This window comes from Melozone crissalis, unplaced genomic scaffold (assembly GCF_028551555.1).
Source record: "Melozone crissalis strain CALT ecotype California unplaced genomic scaffold, PUWL_Pcris_2 ptg000014l_1, whole genome shotgun sequence".
NCBI lineage: Eukaryota > Metazoa > Chordata > Aves > Passeriformes > Passerellidae > Melozone > Melozone crissalis.
In genome coordinates, this window is record NW_026535792.1 from 17,623,927 (window position 1) to 17,643,083 (window position 19,157).

At 44.9% G+C, this 19,157-nt stretch overlaps 1 protein-coding gene across 5 annotated transcripts in view; it reads right to left on the reverse strand.

The window, feature by feature from the left end:
- NEO1 (neogenin 1) overlaps positions 1 to 19,157 on the reverse strand; it is a 176,936-nt gene that overhangs the window by 75,749 nt on the left and 82,030 nt on the right. For all 5 annotated transcript variants that reach the window (XM_054272380.1, XM_054272381.1, XM_054272379.1 and 2 more), the window contains exon 5: positions 17,242 to 17,378. In XM_054272380.1, the coding sequence (XP_054128355.1) occupies positions 17,242 to 17,378 (137 nt within the window). The remainder of the gene's footprint in view (positions 1 to 17,241; positions 17,379 to 19,157) is intronic.

Genomic DNA, 19,157 nt, shown 5'->3' on the forward strand with positions numbered 1-19,157 from the left:
GGCTCTGGGGAAGGAAGGACAACAACATCCTGCAAAAGGTTCTCCATAGCAGAGAGTGGCTTTTTCCACACAAAATACACATGGATGAATTTAATCATCTACCAACACCGTATTTTAATTTTTTGTCATTGTAACAGGTCCAGATATCAGATTAGCTCACCCACATTTTCCTAAATCTCCCCTGAAAGGCTTCTAAAGCCCTCATCTCACACTGACCAAATCTCCTTAGTCTGATTTTTTTTCAGTCTGCTGATTTAGGTGCTAGGTTACACAGCACTCTTGGGAACTCAGGATTTCACACTTCAGCTCCTCAAGAAATGTGGAGTGAAGACCATCTGGTCCCAATGATTCCTCACTGTTCACTTCAGGGGTTTGCTCTGAAATAGATTTTACTAACACTGCAAGTTCAGGTACAGCCTCTCTCCAGCTCCCTCTATTTGAAAAGATAAAATACAATTTAAGACAAAAGTCTCCAATTTTGCAGAGAACACAGACAGCAGGAATTCACTTTTCTGCTTCAGGCCATCTTCTCACCCCTTTCTCCTCACACTCCATCATGTGCTGACCCTGTGCTGTCCCTGGCAGATGTCCCAGCTCTGACAGGCTTGGAAAAAACTATCACAAGATCTGTATGTTATTAGCAAATGACTGAAAGTTTTGTATTAATTTACTTGCAAATAAACAGGAGAAAAATAATAATTCCTTTCCCTTGTCCTTAGGAGCTCTCTGGGGAGGTTTGGAGCAGGGTTTTTTCGCTTTCCAGGGTAACTTTTCACTGGCGTTGGATGCTTACTGTGAACACAAACACCACGTGCCCAGTATTTGTTTAACCTCTTTGGCTGTGCCTTTGCTTTGTGTTTTTAGTAACTTTGCTCAAACTATTTTATTCTTAGTTAACTTTTATCTCACAGATCCCCCTCTACAAAACTAAATGCTGATGGTGGTGATGGATGTCACCATCCAGGAGCAGCCATCAGTTTACAGCCCTCATACCCTGATAAATTCTGGGTTTGAGCCTCTCCATGTTTTCCAAGACAAGGCCATTAGCTCTGGTGTGGGGTTGGGAGCTTTGGCGTTTGGGCAGGGAGGGACCCTCAGTGCCACCACCATGGTGCTGAGCTCCATCACAACAGGGCAGTGAGGGAAGCTGGGGAACCTCTGTGCCCTTTGTGATGCCTTGGGAAGGCTGACCTAGAACAGGGACCAGGCAGAGCTAAAGAATAAGCAGAGATTTATTAGGAGGCTTCAACAGAGCCACCTTGGGCAGCACAAGAGCTCAGCCAGGGCTACACCCAAAATGAACCAAAATGGTCACAAAAATGGACAGCTGGTCATGGGGTCTCTCACTTTTCTAAGTTCTGGTCCATTTGCATATTGGAGTTCATTGTCCAACTACAGCTCCAGCCCATGCAGTCCCATCCTTCTTGTTTTCTCTCTTCATTCCACCATTGTTTTTGCTCTTGGGCCTGAGATTTGGATCCTTGGTCCCCAGCTAGAGCAGGAATTGTTTTGTCTCCCTGCTCTGTGCAGAGCTCACCATCCCCTAACATGAACCCAGACCCCCACACTAAAGCAGCACAGAATGTGAACATACAAAAGCCAAACCTGAGGCATCAATACAAACACACACAAACCCCTCCTTTTCCTGTATGGCCATGGAAGGGCTGTTCCTGGGGGACAAGCACAGCTGGGCCCCCACAGAGGAACAGCAGAAGGAATTCCTGTGTGCCTCAGGGTGATGGACACCAGGTGGGTGCTGCTCTGACCCACAGCACCCCATGGATCAGGGCTGCAGGATGGAATCCCCACCCACCCTGAGCCCAGGGATAGATGTGCCACAGCTCCCTCAGCTATTCCCTGCAGGGATGGAACACTGCCCTTTGTCTGAGATCACTGAAAAGCTGCTTCCATAACACCTCTCAGTGGTGTTCAGCAACAGGAATTGCTAAATACAATCAGGAAGCAATGGGCATAAAAATGAAATCACAAGTTCCACCTCACTGTGAGGAAGAGCTGCTTTCCAGGAGGGTGTGGAGTCTCCCATGTTTGGGGGACATCCCAAACCCTCCTGGATGACCCTGAATGGACTGCATGGTCTCCAGAGGTCCCTTCCAATCCCAACTGCTCCGTGAGTCTGCCTCAAGAGTATTTGGCCCCAGCAGTGAGTGTCTGTCCTGCACTAATATAAAACAGATAAACCAACACCTGGCTCAACTAAATAACAAAAGCAGGCCTGTGTCACTCTAAAAACAGGGGGAGAAAACCACAAAAGGACTACAAAACCACAAATCAAACAATAAACATGCCAAATAAAAACCACACTACAACAGTTATGTTTTGCCCACAACAGGGGAACACACAAGTGAAAACTCAAACCACCTGTACACTGAAGTGGTACAAATTTACAGATTCCTGTTTGGCCTCAAAACCTTTTGCACTTGTCACCTCCCCTCCAGGGCTCCCAGTAAGACTCCTCCATGTCCAAAGACACCAAAGATTTATTTCCTTCTTGTTCAGACTGAGCCCACCCTCTGTGGGAGGACATCTCCCAAAACCTGCACAGGGGAGGCAGGGGCTGGGATTAACCTGCTGCTCTAGGGGTGAACTCCCCAGTGAAGGAGGAACTCAGACAAAGAACAGATGACAAAAGAGATTTCTAGATGGAAATGAGTTCACCAGATGATATGGAAAAGCTTATCAAGTGTAATAAAGCAGAGCAGAGCTCACTCCATGCTTATCCAAGGGTATTGCTGATTATCATTCCAGGCGAGCCTTCCACGCAACTTCTCGGGTGATTTTTAGAAGTAAAAACCTTAATCTGGGCATCAATAATGTAAAACTGTTACATTCATTATTTCTCTGTTTTACTAAGCTCTCCTTCCCCAGCCCCTCTAGGAGAAATCTCGCCTGTTTGACCCTGACTCTACTCCAAGTACCATGGAAACATCTGAGTAACAAGAACGCTCATCAAAATTTAAACTTCTTACAGCACTGCCAAAGGCAATGAAATTTTTATTGAATTCCAGAGCCCTCATTTTCCACACAAAGCTGAGCTGGAGAAGAGGCCTCAGACAGCCCTGAGCATGACAAGAGACTTTGGGGCCTTGTTTCCCATTTCCAGCTATTTCCAGCAAAACCCTCAATCCCAGTTCCCACCACGCTGCCTTTGGTGTCTGTTCAGATCCCTCCAAACACATCCCCAGCAGGAATCCTCCATCCACCCTGGGACTGTTTGGTGGGAGGATCTGCAGCTCTGCTGCAATCACTGTGAGCAATACAGTGTTCCTCCAGGATTTAGGGATGTTTATTCTGGATATATATGGTGGATATAGGGCTGAGTCCTCCCTCCACCCAGAATGACACCCAACACCTCAGTAAGAAATTATTTATAACTGGAATTTGGAATATGGCATATTTCTCACTTTTATTTTCTTCCTTGAGTCTTTCAAAAACTCAAATCTTAAAAGTTTACAATTATTCCAATAATTTTGATATGTGAAGATTAAAAATAATAGTAATAACTAACTGGCCCTCCCTGGACGTGACGGTGCCCTGGATCCCCAGGTGCCTTCCCCAGCCCTGCCCCTCTGATGGCACTAGGTGGACATTTATGGAGCAAATCCCACATTTGAGAGGTGCCTGTGGCCCCTCAGCCCCTCCTCCAGGGCAGTCACAGCTCTGAAGGGACAGATTATGGGATGCATATTCTGAAAAATCAATGCTCAAGTGTCTCACACTGGGCACTAAAACAGCTGGATACATTTCCTCTTAATTTTTCTGTGTCCCAGTCAATTTTTTAAATGGATTCAATGCCACTTCATTTCAGCAGAGAGCAAAAATACATTCATTAGTGGTTATGAATGATTCAGGTGCCATGGAGCTGAATACCAAAACAGGAATAAATATGGATTTGAACCGAGCAGTATAAATAAATCATGGGACTATCCCCTGAATGAGGAAAAATAGCAAATATTGAATATTTTCTCAATAAAGTAGCACTGTGAAGTTTGTGCAGTGCACAAGGCAGTGAGATCCTGGGGAGAAACAGCAGGAGAACACACATTTAAGAATTTCCTAACTCCATCCCATAAGAAGGGGAAAGAGGACGTGACAAATTAAAGGCAGCAAGCCTTGACATGCCATATCTTTGAATATTTCCCAGTGCAGCCCTCACAGTGAGGGGGTTCATTTGTGTGTTACAGACTGAGGAGCTCCAAAGGCCAGGAAGGACACACATTTTAAGATTATTTCAAATATTAAGCTGTTTGTTCACTGAATACAGATTGCCTCTGATCATCTGAGGAAAAGACAAACTAGGGCTGGGAACAGTAAAAATAATTTATGGGATCAACTAAGCCCCTCTCATGTTCACCAATAGCTGCTGCTGGATCCAGGCACATCCTGGCACTATAAAAAATAGCTCTTTTCTGATCAAGTTCAAAAGAAAATACAGAGTTACTGCTTTTCCATGTTTTTGTCCTGTAATGACACAAATTCTTCATGCTGGCTTTCCACATCAATTCTGATTCCTTTCCAGCTCAGTGAATGCAGGCCCATCTTCACATCAAAGTCCCTTCTAATTTACAAATCCCAAAAATAACCTTAATTACAACCCACTTCAATAACAGCTTCTGTGTAAGGAACCAGCAAACAAGACTCTGCAGCCTGAAAAGAAACAACTCCAAGGGCTCAGTAAAGGCCCAGATAAACATGCCTGGCATAGTGGGGGAGTAAGGGTGGACTGGCTGAGCCATTCCCATGAAAGCTGGGAAAACAAAAACCAAATAAATTTACCAGGTTGGCACAAAAGAAAGAAAAAAAGGTGCTGTTCTTCTCAGAGCCATGGGATGGGGGAGATACAAGATGTTTACATGGAATGAGAGAGGAAAATGGAATAACAGTAAAGAAATCTATGGGGGATTGATAAATAATGGAGAAAGCACAGAGGGAACCCCAATCTGCCTGGAGAACAGGACATTACCCAGGGGAAATAAGAACTGTTCTCACCCTTCACTTAAATCCCCTCAGCCATCTGCCTCTGGACACTGGCACAACATGGGATCCTGCAGCAATCCCTTCTGGGACCAGAGCTGTCCCCATCCAGCAGGAGCTCCTGGGGGGCTCCACCAAAAGAGATTCTCATTTCCCTTTCACATTTTTTTATCTTCAAATACATAAAAACATTTTCTTGTTTGAGGTGGGTTTATCCTTTGCTCTAAGTCATAAGAACCCCTTCTAACTAACACCCCCTTGGTTATCCAGTAAGACTGGCTCAGCAATTCTTCTATATCAAAACTTGCTTCCATCTCTATTCCTTCTTTACATTCTACATTCAAAAATCTTTCTGCTAAGCACACATCTGTGAGACTTTCTTGTCAAACTTTCATCCTTCCCACACAAATGGATTCTAACCACTGAGGTACAGAACGATACAAAATAAACTCGGAGCAATCTTTGAAAACTGTGCCATTCACTGCACAAAATATTCTAATTAATCTCTCAGCTTTCCACAATTACTGAAGGTGGAATCTGGGGCTGTTGCTTCCCACACTGCACAGGTACAAATTTGGCTTTACAATCCCTTATGTTGAAAGCTGGCCCAGCACATGAGGCCAGTGAGAGCAGCAGGATTTGCGAACAGGAATTCAGGAAAGTACAGACCCCAGTGATGCTTTTTTCTTAAATAAAATCCACTAATTTGGGTAATGGTAAAGAAATTGACACAGGTATTATGGATCAGGTGCACACCTCAAATCCAAGGAAGTTTTTCATATTTAAAGTTTGTGATATTTTAGAAAATAATTTTCCCTCAAAGAGAGACTGCAGAGCATTGACACATTTTAATTACAAATTAGTAACAGTTAACAGATTAGCAAGTTCTAAGAGTCTTCAGATTTCAAATTAGTAAATTCAAGTGACCACTTTAACAGAGGCAAAGGAGCCTCCTTATAAAAACACTGGTCAATAATTCTAAAATATTATCTTAGAACGGTATTTTTGGCAAGGTGGTACAACAACGGATCCCTACAAAGGAAAGATGTTCTTCCAAATGACATTTTACCCATCTGAGCTGTTCCAGGCAAACCAAAGAATCCTCAAGATTGAGTCCCACCATTACCCCAGCACTGCCAGATCCATCACTAACCACAGCCCCAAGTGCCACATCCAGAACTCAAATATCCCCTTTAATCCCTAAGATTTCCCTGCAGTTCAAAGAATTTTCTCTTTTCCTTGGAAAACAACAATCAACAATTACAATCCCATGTGAAACTAAGGAAGCCAAGTTCTAGTTTCCAGCAGAACCAGTTTAACATTTGAACCCACGATCCTTCCCCCAAGTACTCCAAGTCCTGATGGAACATTACTGTGGCTGATGTGATGATGCAGAGCTCTGCTAACAGCACCAGCAGCCCATGGAAATCCTTTGGAGGCTCCATAAAAGATTTTTTTCATCTGCTCCAGCACCTGTTTACACCCAGGGGAATTTTACACGAGTTCCCAGGTTCATTGTGGAAACCCTCACTCGTGTGTGTGTGCCTGGAGCCCAGCTGCAATGTGAGCAGCAGCAGGGAGATCAGCAGCTCTGCAATCACTGCTCTAATGGTTAATCACACTAATGATCGTTTAAGCAAATTAGCAGAGCAAGAAGCATGCACTGTGCAGATGAGTGTGTGACTGGGAGCAAAAGCACAGCCAGTGCCAAGGACAGAGCCAAAGCTGCTCCAGCCCAGAAATCTGAGCTTGTGGAACTGAGCCTCCTCCCCAGCCCCACAAAACCTCCTGTGGTTCCTTCCTTTCCATGCAAATTCCCAGAGAGCAAAGCAAAGTTTCAGCCAATTATTTAAAGCACAATGATTTGAGTCTTATGGTTTCTTCTGAAGCCAAGAGAACATACCAGGGTGGTGGTAATGAACTCTTATTTTTCTGGAAGCACCTTCCTAAAATACAGTTTCTTCTCTATGTGGCATCTTAGGATGTGCTACAGGAAACAGGCAAAAGATAAACACTATAAATCAGAGCTATGTTAGTGCTGACATTGTCAGTAAACAAAGTTATTAATTATACATGTACTGAGAAAGCTGAAAAAAATTATTTGCCCAAAGGGGAAAGGAAAAGCAAAATTGTATTTTAAAGATTCTCCAAAGCGTGGCACACAGCTTATAGTAAATCATTAGAATTTAGTGAAATGTTTGTTCTGCAGCCCTGACTCAGCTCTGAGCTGTGAGCTGCTATAAACTCACCTCAGAAGAGACTTTCAGTACAGAAAAGTGACATATTTGAAATTCTACTTCAGCTTCTTTGGTTCCTCCCTGTGCACAAAGCCTGCCTGAGCTCCCTGGCCAGCAGCAGCTCCATCCCTGTCACTGAGCCATGGGTGCTGGGGAAGGGACCAGTTCCAACCCCTCAGAGCCCAGTCCAGCCTGGCCCTGGGCAGGGCCAGGGATGCAGGTGCAGCCCCAGCTCCCCTGGGCACCTGTGCCAGGGCCTGCCCACCCTGCCAGGGCCACAATTCCTCACCCACCCAGTGGCACACACACCAAATCCATGACTCTCCAGAGGCTGGGGTCACCAGGGCAGGGTGTCATGCTTTGCACAAGCCCAGGCAGATGTTCTGCTGCTCTTCCCTCACTCACCTCATTTCCCTTCGTGCCTTCCTGCAGTTTCCACCAGGAGCTGCTCCATGACCCTGCTGGGCACTGAGGTGGCACTGACTGCCCTGTGCTTCCCAGGGTCCTTCATCAATATCATTCCATCAGGATAAACAAATAATAATTTGAGTTTGGAGCTCCAAAACACTACAGAGCTCACTGAGTTACAGAACACAAAGCAGAATTATTTCCAAAGCTGCCAAAATTGTTGCACCTCCTTCAAGTCCCATTCCACTCTGCCACACTGCTATGGAACAAATACATTGTGCTGCCCAAGGGAACTGCTCCTTGAGCTTGCTGGTCCAACTCCTGACATACAAACAGCATTTTTTTGGAAAGCTTTGGCAACTTGCATGCAATACAAACAGAAATCCTGAGTAATCCTACATTCTGTGCATTAACCTGTCAGTAATGGGGGGTTCCAGGGAGCCTTTCAAGCATTGTAACTCAGGATGAGCACAAACCCCCTTTTATTTAAATTGTGTTCACAGAACCAAGTGCTTTACTGAAGCTAAAAGCATCTGATGTGTGAGACACACAGCCTGGGGAGTGGCACTGCCAGAGCACAGGGTGCTCTGAGGTACCACAGTACAGCAATTTATATCCTCACCTGCAAAGTTATACTGAGATTACATTTAAGCTCCTAAGGATGTGAAAATAGAGATCACAGATGCAACCTTGGAGTCAGCACTTGAAAACAAACAAGACCAGCAGAGTTGCCAGAATTTGGGACTGGTTAGAAAAATATTCAATATAAAAAATAATGTTCTGCCCTTCATTAACCAGTAACTAGCCTGCTTTGAGCCTGGTTTCCTTCTGTGAGTGTCTTAGATCCTGCTCCCATTTCCCTTCAGGCCTGCCCCCAGCATCTCTCTGCAGAGAGCACCTTGAGGAGCACAAAACACCTTTATTAGACAGCTCCCACCTGCCCCCAAGGCTTCCCATCTCCTCCAGAACACTGCCAGTGTTTAACTTCCATAACCAAACCCTGTTTACTCCAGGAACCCAAACTCCACCGTGGTTTCCCTTTAAATTATTCTCCTCACGAAGACAAACTAATTAACTGCAAGACTATGGAGGGAATCAGCCACCACAGATAAGAGCCCTCCTCCTTCCCACAAATTACTGGATTGTTTCATCTCTGCAACTTTGGGAGAAACTTCCCTGCCAAGGACTAGAGCTTGGATAATGAGACATCCAGTAATGGCAATAATCTGGCTCCCATTAGAGAAATCAATTATCTGCTGGATGAGAGTCAGCTTAACCATCATAAAAATTTAACTTGAAAGAAAGTATATGTTCACTTTATGGTATGGACTCCCTCTCAAGACTGATTGATGTGTGGTGTTCCTCAGCATTTCAACTTTAACATCACCCTCAGTTTTCATCACGAAATTTGGTGGTGTGAAAACAGTGCAAAAGTTTCTGCTGAAATGGAAAAAAAAAATTAAATCCCATAAATTCAAAAATTAAACTTGGAGCTTGGTTCACCCAATTAAAATGGAAGGATGACCCTGATGAACAGAGAAAAGTACTCACCATTTAGGGCACAACTCCTATAAAAAGAGTCTCACTTGGAGGCAAAAGGCATTTTAATGAGCTGCTTAGTTCACACATTCACATTTCTTGGAAGTCTCTGGCATGTGCAACTTAAAAATTACTACTGAATCTTTCAGCTTTTAGTTTGCAATTGAAATTATGTCATCTCCTTTTGATGGGGAGTAAAAGCAGTATTAAAACCCCTATAGCTTATTTCTAGTACATACATCTAGTGTGTCCTTGAATCCTTAAAAGCATCCAAGAGCACCTGGGACCATGAGCCAGCTGGGCTTACCTTTCCTACAACATTGTATGAAAAACACACTGCAAAAAGAGTAAATCCTGGGCTGGTCAAAGCATGTTCCAAACTAAAAAGCACATTTTTATTTTGGAGACCAAAAAACCCCATCCCTAAATATAAACCCTGGGCAAAACTCTGCATTTTGTAATTGCCTGTCTAGGCCAAAGGCAAAGCCTCAGTTTTCTGTTTTAAAAGCCATTTTGGGGGAAAAGGATTTCTGTCCCTAAAGCAGCAGCTGGTTCAAACCCCTGTTAATATGATCCTCATTTATTAGAAATTCTGCCTGAAAGACAAAGCAGCCTTTACAATTCCCTCAGTTCAATATCAGTTTCGACACTGTAGATATTTAAGACACTGCTGCTTAATTTAGTAACATTTTCATGATCCCCAAGGATTCCTCAAGAACATTTACAAGGAAAACCATTTGTGTGAATTCTATGGGTTACTGATCGTTTGGTTTTGTCTTTCTTGATGGGATTTTTATAAATATATATATCTCACAAAGAGGTTTTTTTAAATTCCACATGTATCTCATCTCCCTGGCATGTGCACTTCTGGATCTTAGCTCCCAAATCCCCACACCATTGCACTATGGACACCCATCCCAAAGGATCTCATCCCGTCCTCATTCACTCCTGCCCATTTGGGGGCTCTTCTGGAACTTTTTCAGCACCACAAAAATCCATTTGGAAGCTCTGCAGCACCTCTGCAACACAAAGACAACTTTTCCAGATATAATCAGACTCGGAGCAATCTTTGTAAACTGTACCATAACTGCACAAAAAACTTAAAATTAATCTTTCAGCTTTCCACAATTACTGAAGGTGGAATCTGGGGCTGTTGCTTCCCACACTGCACAGGTACAAATTTGCCTTTACAAATACAGGGAATTTGCCTTAACAATTACAGGGAATTCCAGATGTTTCATGTACAAGAACCTCATGATTAAATGTTGCCAGATCTTTGGAAAAAGAGACTTTGGAAGAGGAAGAGCCTCCCTTGCAGCAGGATTATCTGGGGGCTACACACCCCATGGTGCTGGGGATGGTCCATACAGAGGGGCTGAACATCACCCTTGGGATAATCCTGGGATAATCCCAGCCTCCTCCTGGCCACAGGGATCCACCCCACTGACCAAGGCACACCCAGAGCAGCTGCCCCTGCCCACCCTGAGCCCAGGAAAGGTTGGAAATCCTCCCCAGCCCTGAGCTGCCAAGTGCCCCCTGCCTGGAAGGTGGCAGCAAGGCACAGATCACAGCCTGGCAGGGCTCCCCTGGGCTGCTCCTACAACACATTTCACATATTTCACATTTCCCTGCTCTCTGACACCCCCACAGAATGTTAAACATCTGCACTGCTACCAGAGAATGCTCCTTGAAATTCCAGCAAAGCTCACTGGTGACTTTTGGAAATGCAGCTAAAGAAAACAAATGTTGGTGCCCCCATTGAGAACCAAGGCAAGCTCTCTTCCACATGTCACAGGCTGGACAAATGTTCCTCCTGGTCTTAGAAAAACATCAAGACAGACCAAAAAACCTGCAAACTTCCAACAGCCCAGCTAGAGAACAAGATTTAGACATTGAGCAGGAAAAGCAGAGGTTCTGCTGAGCCCAAGCCCTGTGGAACAGGAATCAGGTCACAGTGTTGAACACAGGAGTGGAGCCTTTGCATGATGCAAAGAACATCTTGGGAAAATTTACCTTTAGTATTAAAAATGACAGCTCTGCTGAAGATGGGCTTTTCTGGTGTCCAGGCACAATCTGAACAAGTGATGTAGCCTGAAAATAACACTCCCCTGTCCTTCCTCTCCATGTCCCTGAATATCTGCTTATAACTTTTCCACCAGCAAGCCTTGCCTTGAATACAAATGCAAGAAGCAAAAATTCCCAGTTAGTTCAATTCACAAGTGAACTGCATTCACATGAAACTACACCAAGGAGCAACAGTGAGGACTTTCAGAAAGCTTTTGCAGACCATCAGTGAAGTGCAGTGGTAGAGACCCAAATTCCAGGGAGTTCAGCTCATCCACCATCCACACCAGACTCCTGGACCCTGCCCTTGTTTGCATCACTACAAAAAAAGGTCTCTAATTACTCATTACATTTGCAGGACAAGAAATAATTCCTGTGAAGCCAAGGTGTTGTTTTTACTTCCAAGAGCTTCCTCAAGCAGCACATTCTGAGACCCCCAAAAAGGACAGTATTTTTTCCCTCACGTGAGCCTTTGACAAGTTCAGGTTCATGCAGCACCTCCTGAATCTCTAATTGAGGAGCAGCCCATTATCAAACACAGCCCTGAGCTTAATTAGAGAGGGAAATCGATGAAGATCATCTAGAAGGTATGAGAGAGGTCTGAGCAATTTTCAGTGATGGTTCAAATTTCTTCCCTGGAATTGTTTTCAATAATAATGAAAGCTTAATGCAAAAATAACAGCTAACCAGATATATTACTCTGCTGCTGCAGGATTTAATGTGCTTTGCAAACAGCTACAATTTCTGGGGCAGGATGGCACCAGCTTTTATCAAGGCAGCTGCCCCAGAAAACCCAGGAAAACAAGCCCAGGGTTCTTCACATTCAGGCTCTTCTTTCTGCAGGTGTCCTGGTTCTGTTTTAAAGAGTCTTGACTTGTTTCATACATCCTGGCACATTCCCATTTTATTTTAATAACAAGTCATATGTTAATAGATGCATAATCACAACTAGTTTTTTAAGCCAAAATCTTCATTTAAAAATTTAAAATCATTACATGCCATGAGTAATCCAAGTAATGGAGACCCCAGCAAGAGCAAAGGCAGCAGGGAAATCAAAGTGAGGCAACCCTGCCAACCCCCCAGAACACAGAAATCACTGTTCCCTGACACTGCAGGACCAACACTCAAAAACATCCTATTTTCTGCTGGAATGAGGCTTTGCCATTGCTCTAAACCTTGTCAGCTCCACTGAAAATATTTCCAGCACTTCTTTCTGAAGCACAAAGTGGACAATTCCATCAAAACATTTCTGCATTTGGTTTTTTCCACACAATTTGCTCTGGCAGCATGAACGAGGCCGTGATCAGCCAGTTGCCACATGCAATCTCTGATTTATCTTTACAAATACCCCAAAAGAGGCTTCTCTTGTTTTATTTTTAAATTTAGTTACATTCACACAGTGAGACATTTCATGTGTAATACTTAAGATACACTATCAGACACTGAATGCTGTCCTAGACAACTCAGAAGTTGATTTTCTGCTATTCCAAAAACTCGCTGAAAGGCAACAACAAGCAAGAGCAAAGAGCAACTCTCACTCTTCTCCCACAAACACGGGGACTTCTTTATTTTAGAGGCTTCAGATCTGCCATGTCAATTTTATAACAGAATGAAAATGGAAATTTTTGTTGGTTTATGATTTTTCTGGTTCATTATTAACTGCAGCAAATATTTCAGCAGGGAGAGGCTGCTGGTCCCACCCCAGCACCAAGGCAGGCCACAGGAAGGCCCTGAGTGACCTCGCTCAGCCCCAGCCCCTGCACAAACCCCCAGGGTGCTGGGCACAGCCATAAATTTGAAATATTGCCCAGATGAAGGCTGAACCTGTGACCTTCCCAGTATTTAACTGCCACTCTGGCTCTCCCAGGCTGAGCACATGAAATACAGGAATAACTCCCTGTTTGCCCAGCTCTGCTGTCATCACTTCCCAGCCTTATCTGAGGGAAATGCTACAGATTCTTTCATGCCTGGGGAGAGCAAAACAAATTTTTCCAGTGCTCTCAATTCATTACAGGTGTTGTAAATAAGCTGGTAGCAGCACCCACAGTGAGGGGAGAGCCCTGCCACTACATCCAAGAGAGAGGTGGCTTTTCAGGCTCCGAATTCTTTCCTGGCCTGGACTGTGGTGACCTGTTGGATTAAGCCCCTTTCTGACCCAGAGATGGGGCAGCTGAGAGGTGTTTGAAAAACTTTTATTCCATTTTCAGTCTCATGAGAAGGGTGAGACAATACAGATGTTATAACTTGCACTGTCACAATCAGAAACCCACTATCTCCTAATTACATTATGAGCATTTCTTGGCCTATCAGCTTTTGTCACACCATGCTGGAAATGCCTCCAGGCCAATCATCTAAAATTACCCCTCCTGGGTCCTACTACAATGCATCTTACATGGTTCTGTTTCTCCAAACTATTTGGTCTTACCTGCAAGGCCATCCTTTGAAACTTGTTTTTAGTTCCATTTCTCTCTCAGCAATGTCTGTCCTATTCCATGGCATTTCTCAGTTAGCATTTCTTATCTCAAGGTTTGCATGCAGATATGTGAGCCTTCTGTCAGGCTGTGAGAATTTTCTAGAAATTCATTTACCTCAGTGACCCCTGCTTTTGCACCCCAGGAAAACTGAGGAGGTCCCTTTTGCCCATTCTGTGACACTCTGGGTACAGAGGTGCCCACATTTTGTCCATTCAGTGTTTGGCCCTACCCCAGTGTGGGCAGGATTCAGCAATGTCCAGCTTCAGGGCTGGGATTGTCTCAGTCACAGCTTTCCCTGGGACATTCCCCCCACATGAAATCACTTCTCACATGCACCAGGCAAAGGTTCAGTGTGTGAGCAGTGGGTCCATGACATCTGCAGTTTGCAGGTACACAGATTCACTGAATGGTTTGGGTTGGGAGGTACCTGACAGGTCACCACATGCACCCCCTGCCATGGCAGGGCCACCTTCCACCAGCCCAGGTTGTGCCAAGCCCTGTCCAGCCTGGCCCTGAACACTTCCAGGAATAAGGCAGCCAAAATTCCCTTCCAAAGGTAAGGAAATGTCTTGACTCTGCCTCCCAGATACACAATGCACATAAAGAGATTGAGGACAGAAATTTGTGTAGAATCCTTCTGGGCTCTTCAGTACCTTTCTAGTCAAGTTAAAGGCCATTTTCCTGATTCAGTCCTTCTGAGATGTATGTAGGGGAACAAATCCCAATCATTTTTAAACCCAGCATGAGGGCAATAGAAGGCTCCTCTAGCACCTCATATTTATAACACAGGGGTTCAACTATTCTCAGGCATGTGAAACTGGTGACATCCTTAATTGTCACCAGAAGGATCTGAGTAACTGCACTGAAGGCACCACTTCTCCCAATTGAAAATGGTGCCAGAAGTAACAGAAAACACCCCAGGAACTCCCAGGACTGGTGGCTGTACAGTCCCATATAAACTGGAAAAGCTTTCCCCAAGCACTGCCTTGTACCCTACACAAACCTAGGGTAAAACTCATTTACTTTCCTGCCAGTGGAGCACAGCCCCAGTGTGACACACCTGAGGACACCCTCCCCCAGGGATGGTCAGGAATTTCATCCCCACTGCCATGGCAGGAGAATTCCAGTGGCCAGCACCATACCAGAGATACTCATTTGCTGGCAGGGTTTTGTAACCTTCTCAGAGGACACAGAAAAGCTGATCAGGGAGCAAAGGGACCTTTAAGAGCATTCCTGAGTCCATGCAAAGTCAAACTCACAAGTGGATAAAGCAGGTTGTTTCTTGTTATCTCATTGCAGGGGTTCTGTACTGTTTATCTCCTATCACAAAAGTTTCATACCTTGATGTTTCTCATGGTCAGCTCCTCAGAGCACTGACTCTTCTTCAGAAAGCAGCCGACTGACCCCAGTTCCCTTCTCACCCAGCCACCCCACTCTTTATAGCACTCTTCTTCTCATTGGTGTCACCTGTGGCCTGTTAAAGTCAGGCCTGTTCCTGATCTTTGATAATTGGCCCAGCTGCAACCTCTTAGGGGTCAGATTTCTTTCTACACTATCTTCATTTTCTTCTGTTCTATCTCCCTACAGTTTCTGCCTGCACATTTCAGTCAGCCCCTACCTGGCACTGCCAGCAAAGCTCAGTCAAGAGCAGCCCCAGGAACACCTCTCCAGTTCCACTGCCCTAACACTGCCAAGCAATGGCATCACCCCTTGGCACATAATTCCATGTCTAAACTGCCATGAGGAAATTTTATTAGAGGGAAAATGATTGGCTGCCTGAGCACAACCCCAGTGCAGAGTGAAACCTCTTACAGAAAACAAGGGCTTCAAGGAGAGCTGTAGAAAAATACGGTACCCAAAAATGAATTCTTTGTCTGAAATGCTGCCAGACTCATTTCCAAGAATGGCAGAAGAAGCTTAAATTAAACAAAATCATGCTGTTATTAGGTGGGGAGAGATGACAATTTCTTTGGTCTAGAAGGAAATGATCCAGGGATCAGGTAACAGTTATTCAAGCTATTCAACCCTGCACCAAAGTACAGTAATGCAGAAATACAATTACTCCCTACAGTGACCTCTCAAGGAAAGTAAAATTAAGATTAGAACTAAGAAGCAAAATCAGAAATGTCATATCTGAAACACACTCTGTAGAATCTTTCATATATTTTAATACTCAAGCATAAAGGATTTTCTTTCCAGTGCCAGGTGTAACAAAACATCAGCATGGAAGGCCTGGCAAAACATCCTAAATCTTCACAACCAAAGGAAGAAATCCTTGACAATGGTTCAGATAAGGAGCAAAAGAGTTGTCTCAGTTCCCTGTCATGCCAGGTGACCCAGCTGGAAGTACTGCACTAAGGCTCCTCTCAGCTTTATCCACAACCTGCTTAATTGCATCATATCATTAATGTTATTAATTGCTGTCACTGCCTATAAAACATAAAGCCAATTCTGTAAAACAGAGAGGCTGGAAGTGAATTAAACACAGCACACATGAGCTGTTTGAAGCCACAGTAAAGTGTTCTGAAGCCTCAAGCTTGGAGGTATTTCCCAGGCCAGAGCACCAAATCTTTATTCTTTTGGTCAAGATACAAGGTAAGAAAAATGTGAGGTTTTTTATCTGTGATCACATAGAGTCTGAGTGCTTCCTTTGGGTCAGAAAGCCCTTCCTTTTGTTTATATAAAACCCTTCATTTATGGATGTTCAGTGAATAAATTTCTCCCCCCAGAATTAGTTTTTAGACCAACTTTGTAGCACCACAGTCCACACTAAAACAAGTCAGGGAAGCTCTTATAAGGACCCTGCACATGCCATGAAACTCCATAGAAAGAACTGGAAACCCCTACTAGGGTCCAATCAATAAAAAAGAGACTTCCTCATGGAGTGCAAGAAAGGCAAGGAAGGCAAGCTTTTACCTGAATTCTTTCCCACTCCCTACCTAGTCTATTTTCTTTGCTTACCCAATCTGCTTTATTTACCTTTTTATGTATAGTAAGATGCTTTTAAAAACTACATTATCAATATTTCAGTACTTTTTCTAGTAAAAATAGCTTGCAAGAGTAAGCAAAACAGTTGCACACACAATAAACCAGCATATTACCAAATATCTCTGCTTTTACCTTCTCTCTAGCTCAGTGAAAACAACAATGTATTTAAGGATTATGAAAAATGCATTAGAGATGTCCTTTCCAAAGACAACCAGGTTGCAGTACCACAGCTTGACTTTCACATGGGATCAGCCACTCTGTGGCCTTGGCCCTCCTTCAGCTCCATGACATCAACCACATTTGATAGATAGAGCAGCTTTTAAACACCCTCAGGCTGCATTATAGAAGCACATTGCTCATTTGGCTATTTAGGAAATCAGAAGCAGTTTGGAAATAAATCAGAGTAACAATATTTATAACAGGATTGGAGGGGCTCAGTTTTTAGCACGGCACAGAACTGATCACAGAATAAACTCAGATATTTAGGTATTTGGGTGTCTGGAGAAGTGTTCTCTGTGCAAATGAAACCTCAGACCCACCTTGCACCGCCAGCTCTGCCTGAGCCTCCAGGGTGTCGTTGCCGCTCTCAGCGATGCAGGTGAAGGTCCCGGCGTCGGCCTCGGTCACATCCCGGATCTCCAGCACCCCCCCTGGCAGCAGCTGGAACCGCCCAGACCTGCAACAGGGACACACAGGGACAGGGTCACTGCAGGGACATTGCAGGGACACAGCCTCACACCTGAACCCACAGGACACACAGGGTCACTCCATGGACATGGCCTTACACCTGAACACACAGGGCCACTGCAGGGATGCTGCAGGGACATGGCCTTGCACCTGAACACACAGGGTCATTCCATGGGTCACTCCAGGGACATTGCAGGGACACAGCCTCAAACCTGCACACACAGGGACATTCCAGGGACATGGCCTTACACCTGAACACACAGGGTCACTCCATGGACATGGCCTTAGACCTGCAACACAGGGACACACAGGGTCACTCCAGGGACATTGCAGGGACACGGCCTCAGAGCTGCAACACAGGGACATGGTCATTTCATGAGTCACTCCAGGGACATTCCAAGGACATGGCCTCACACCTGCACACACAGGGACAGGGTCATTCCATGGGTAATTCCATGGGTCATTCCAGGGACACAGCCTCAGATCTGCACACACAGGGACGGAGTCACTCCATGGGTCACTCCATGGACACGGCCTCACACCTACATACACAGGGACAGGATCATTCCAGGGACATGGCCTCACACTTGCACACACAGGGATAGGGTCATTCCAGGGACATGTCCCAGATCTCCAGGGTACCCCTGGCCAGCAGCTGGAAGCACCCAGACCTGCACACACAGGGACCCTGTCATTGCATGGACATGGCCTCAGCCATACCCTGGGTCCCTGGGATACCCGGGCCAGACCTGCACACACAGGGACAGGGTCATTCCAGGGACATGGCCTCAGACCTCCATACACAAGGACATGGTCATTCCATGGGTCATTCCAGGGACATGGCCTTGGCCATAGCCCAGGTCCCTGGGATACCCTGGCCAGACCTGCACACACAAGGACAGGGTCATTCCATGGACACCACCCCAGGAGTTATAATTACACCACACTGAAAATGAAGTTCAACCCTGTCAATTCCATGAGAGCAGCTCATCTTTTTCCACTTGCAGCTTCACTTGTTCTTAATTAAATGTGATCCAAGGTATTTAGTCAAGAGCAGCCAGAACTGAAGAAAAATGAGGTATTGTAATCACATAATTAAGAAAAAGGCATTTTGCAGACCCAGCTGGAATGACTGACTGCTCGGAAAGCTGAGGGAAGTACAACAGGAGAGGCTGTGCCTTTACAACACAAGGACAGCAATGCACATTATACAGTGTACAGGAACTGAATTTCTGTGAGAAGGTAAGCCATCCCTGAGAGATGAAATACTTCAGAATAAGATACATGTTATAAGGAATTCAAAATACAGATTCATCAGGTGACAAAGGGTCTGTACAGAACCTCCCCCTCTGACTTGCAAAGGGCAGGGAAGGGTTTCTAATCCAGTCCTTGCAATGTGTCTGCTTTTGCTAAATGGGCAGATAAAGGTGGCACTTCATGCTCAGTGCAGCCACATCCTCCTCCCCTGCAGCCATCACTGACCCTCACCTGATACAAATTTGCACATGATTTTTCCAAGTTCTTTCAACACTCCAAGTTCCCACATGAAATACCAAATAAACTCTCAACAAAAAAAGTCAAGAACCCCAAGCCAGGACAAGCTGTGCCTGGATGCTGACCCAGAGCCATTCTTATTTGCAGCTGGAAAAGGGGGAAAGGGAAGGGAACCTGGTGGCTTCCTGCCTGGCACCCTCAAGGGCAGGAAGGAACTGAATTCTGTCAATATGTGAACATTACAACAATTGCCTTTCTTGGTCTCTATTTGGAA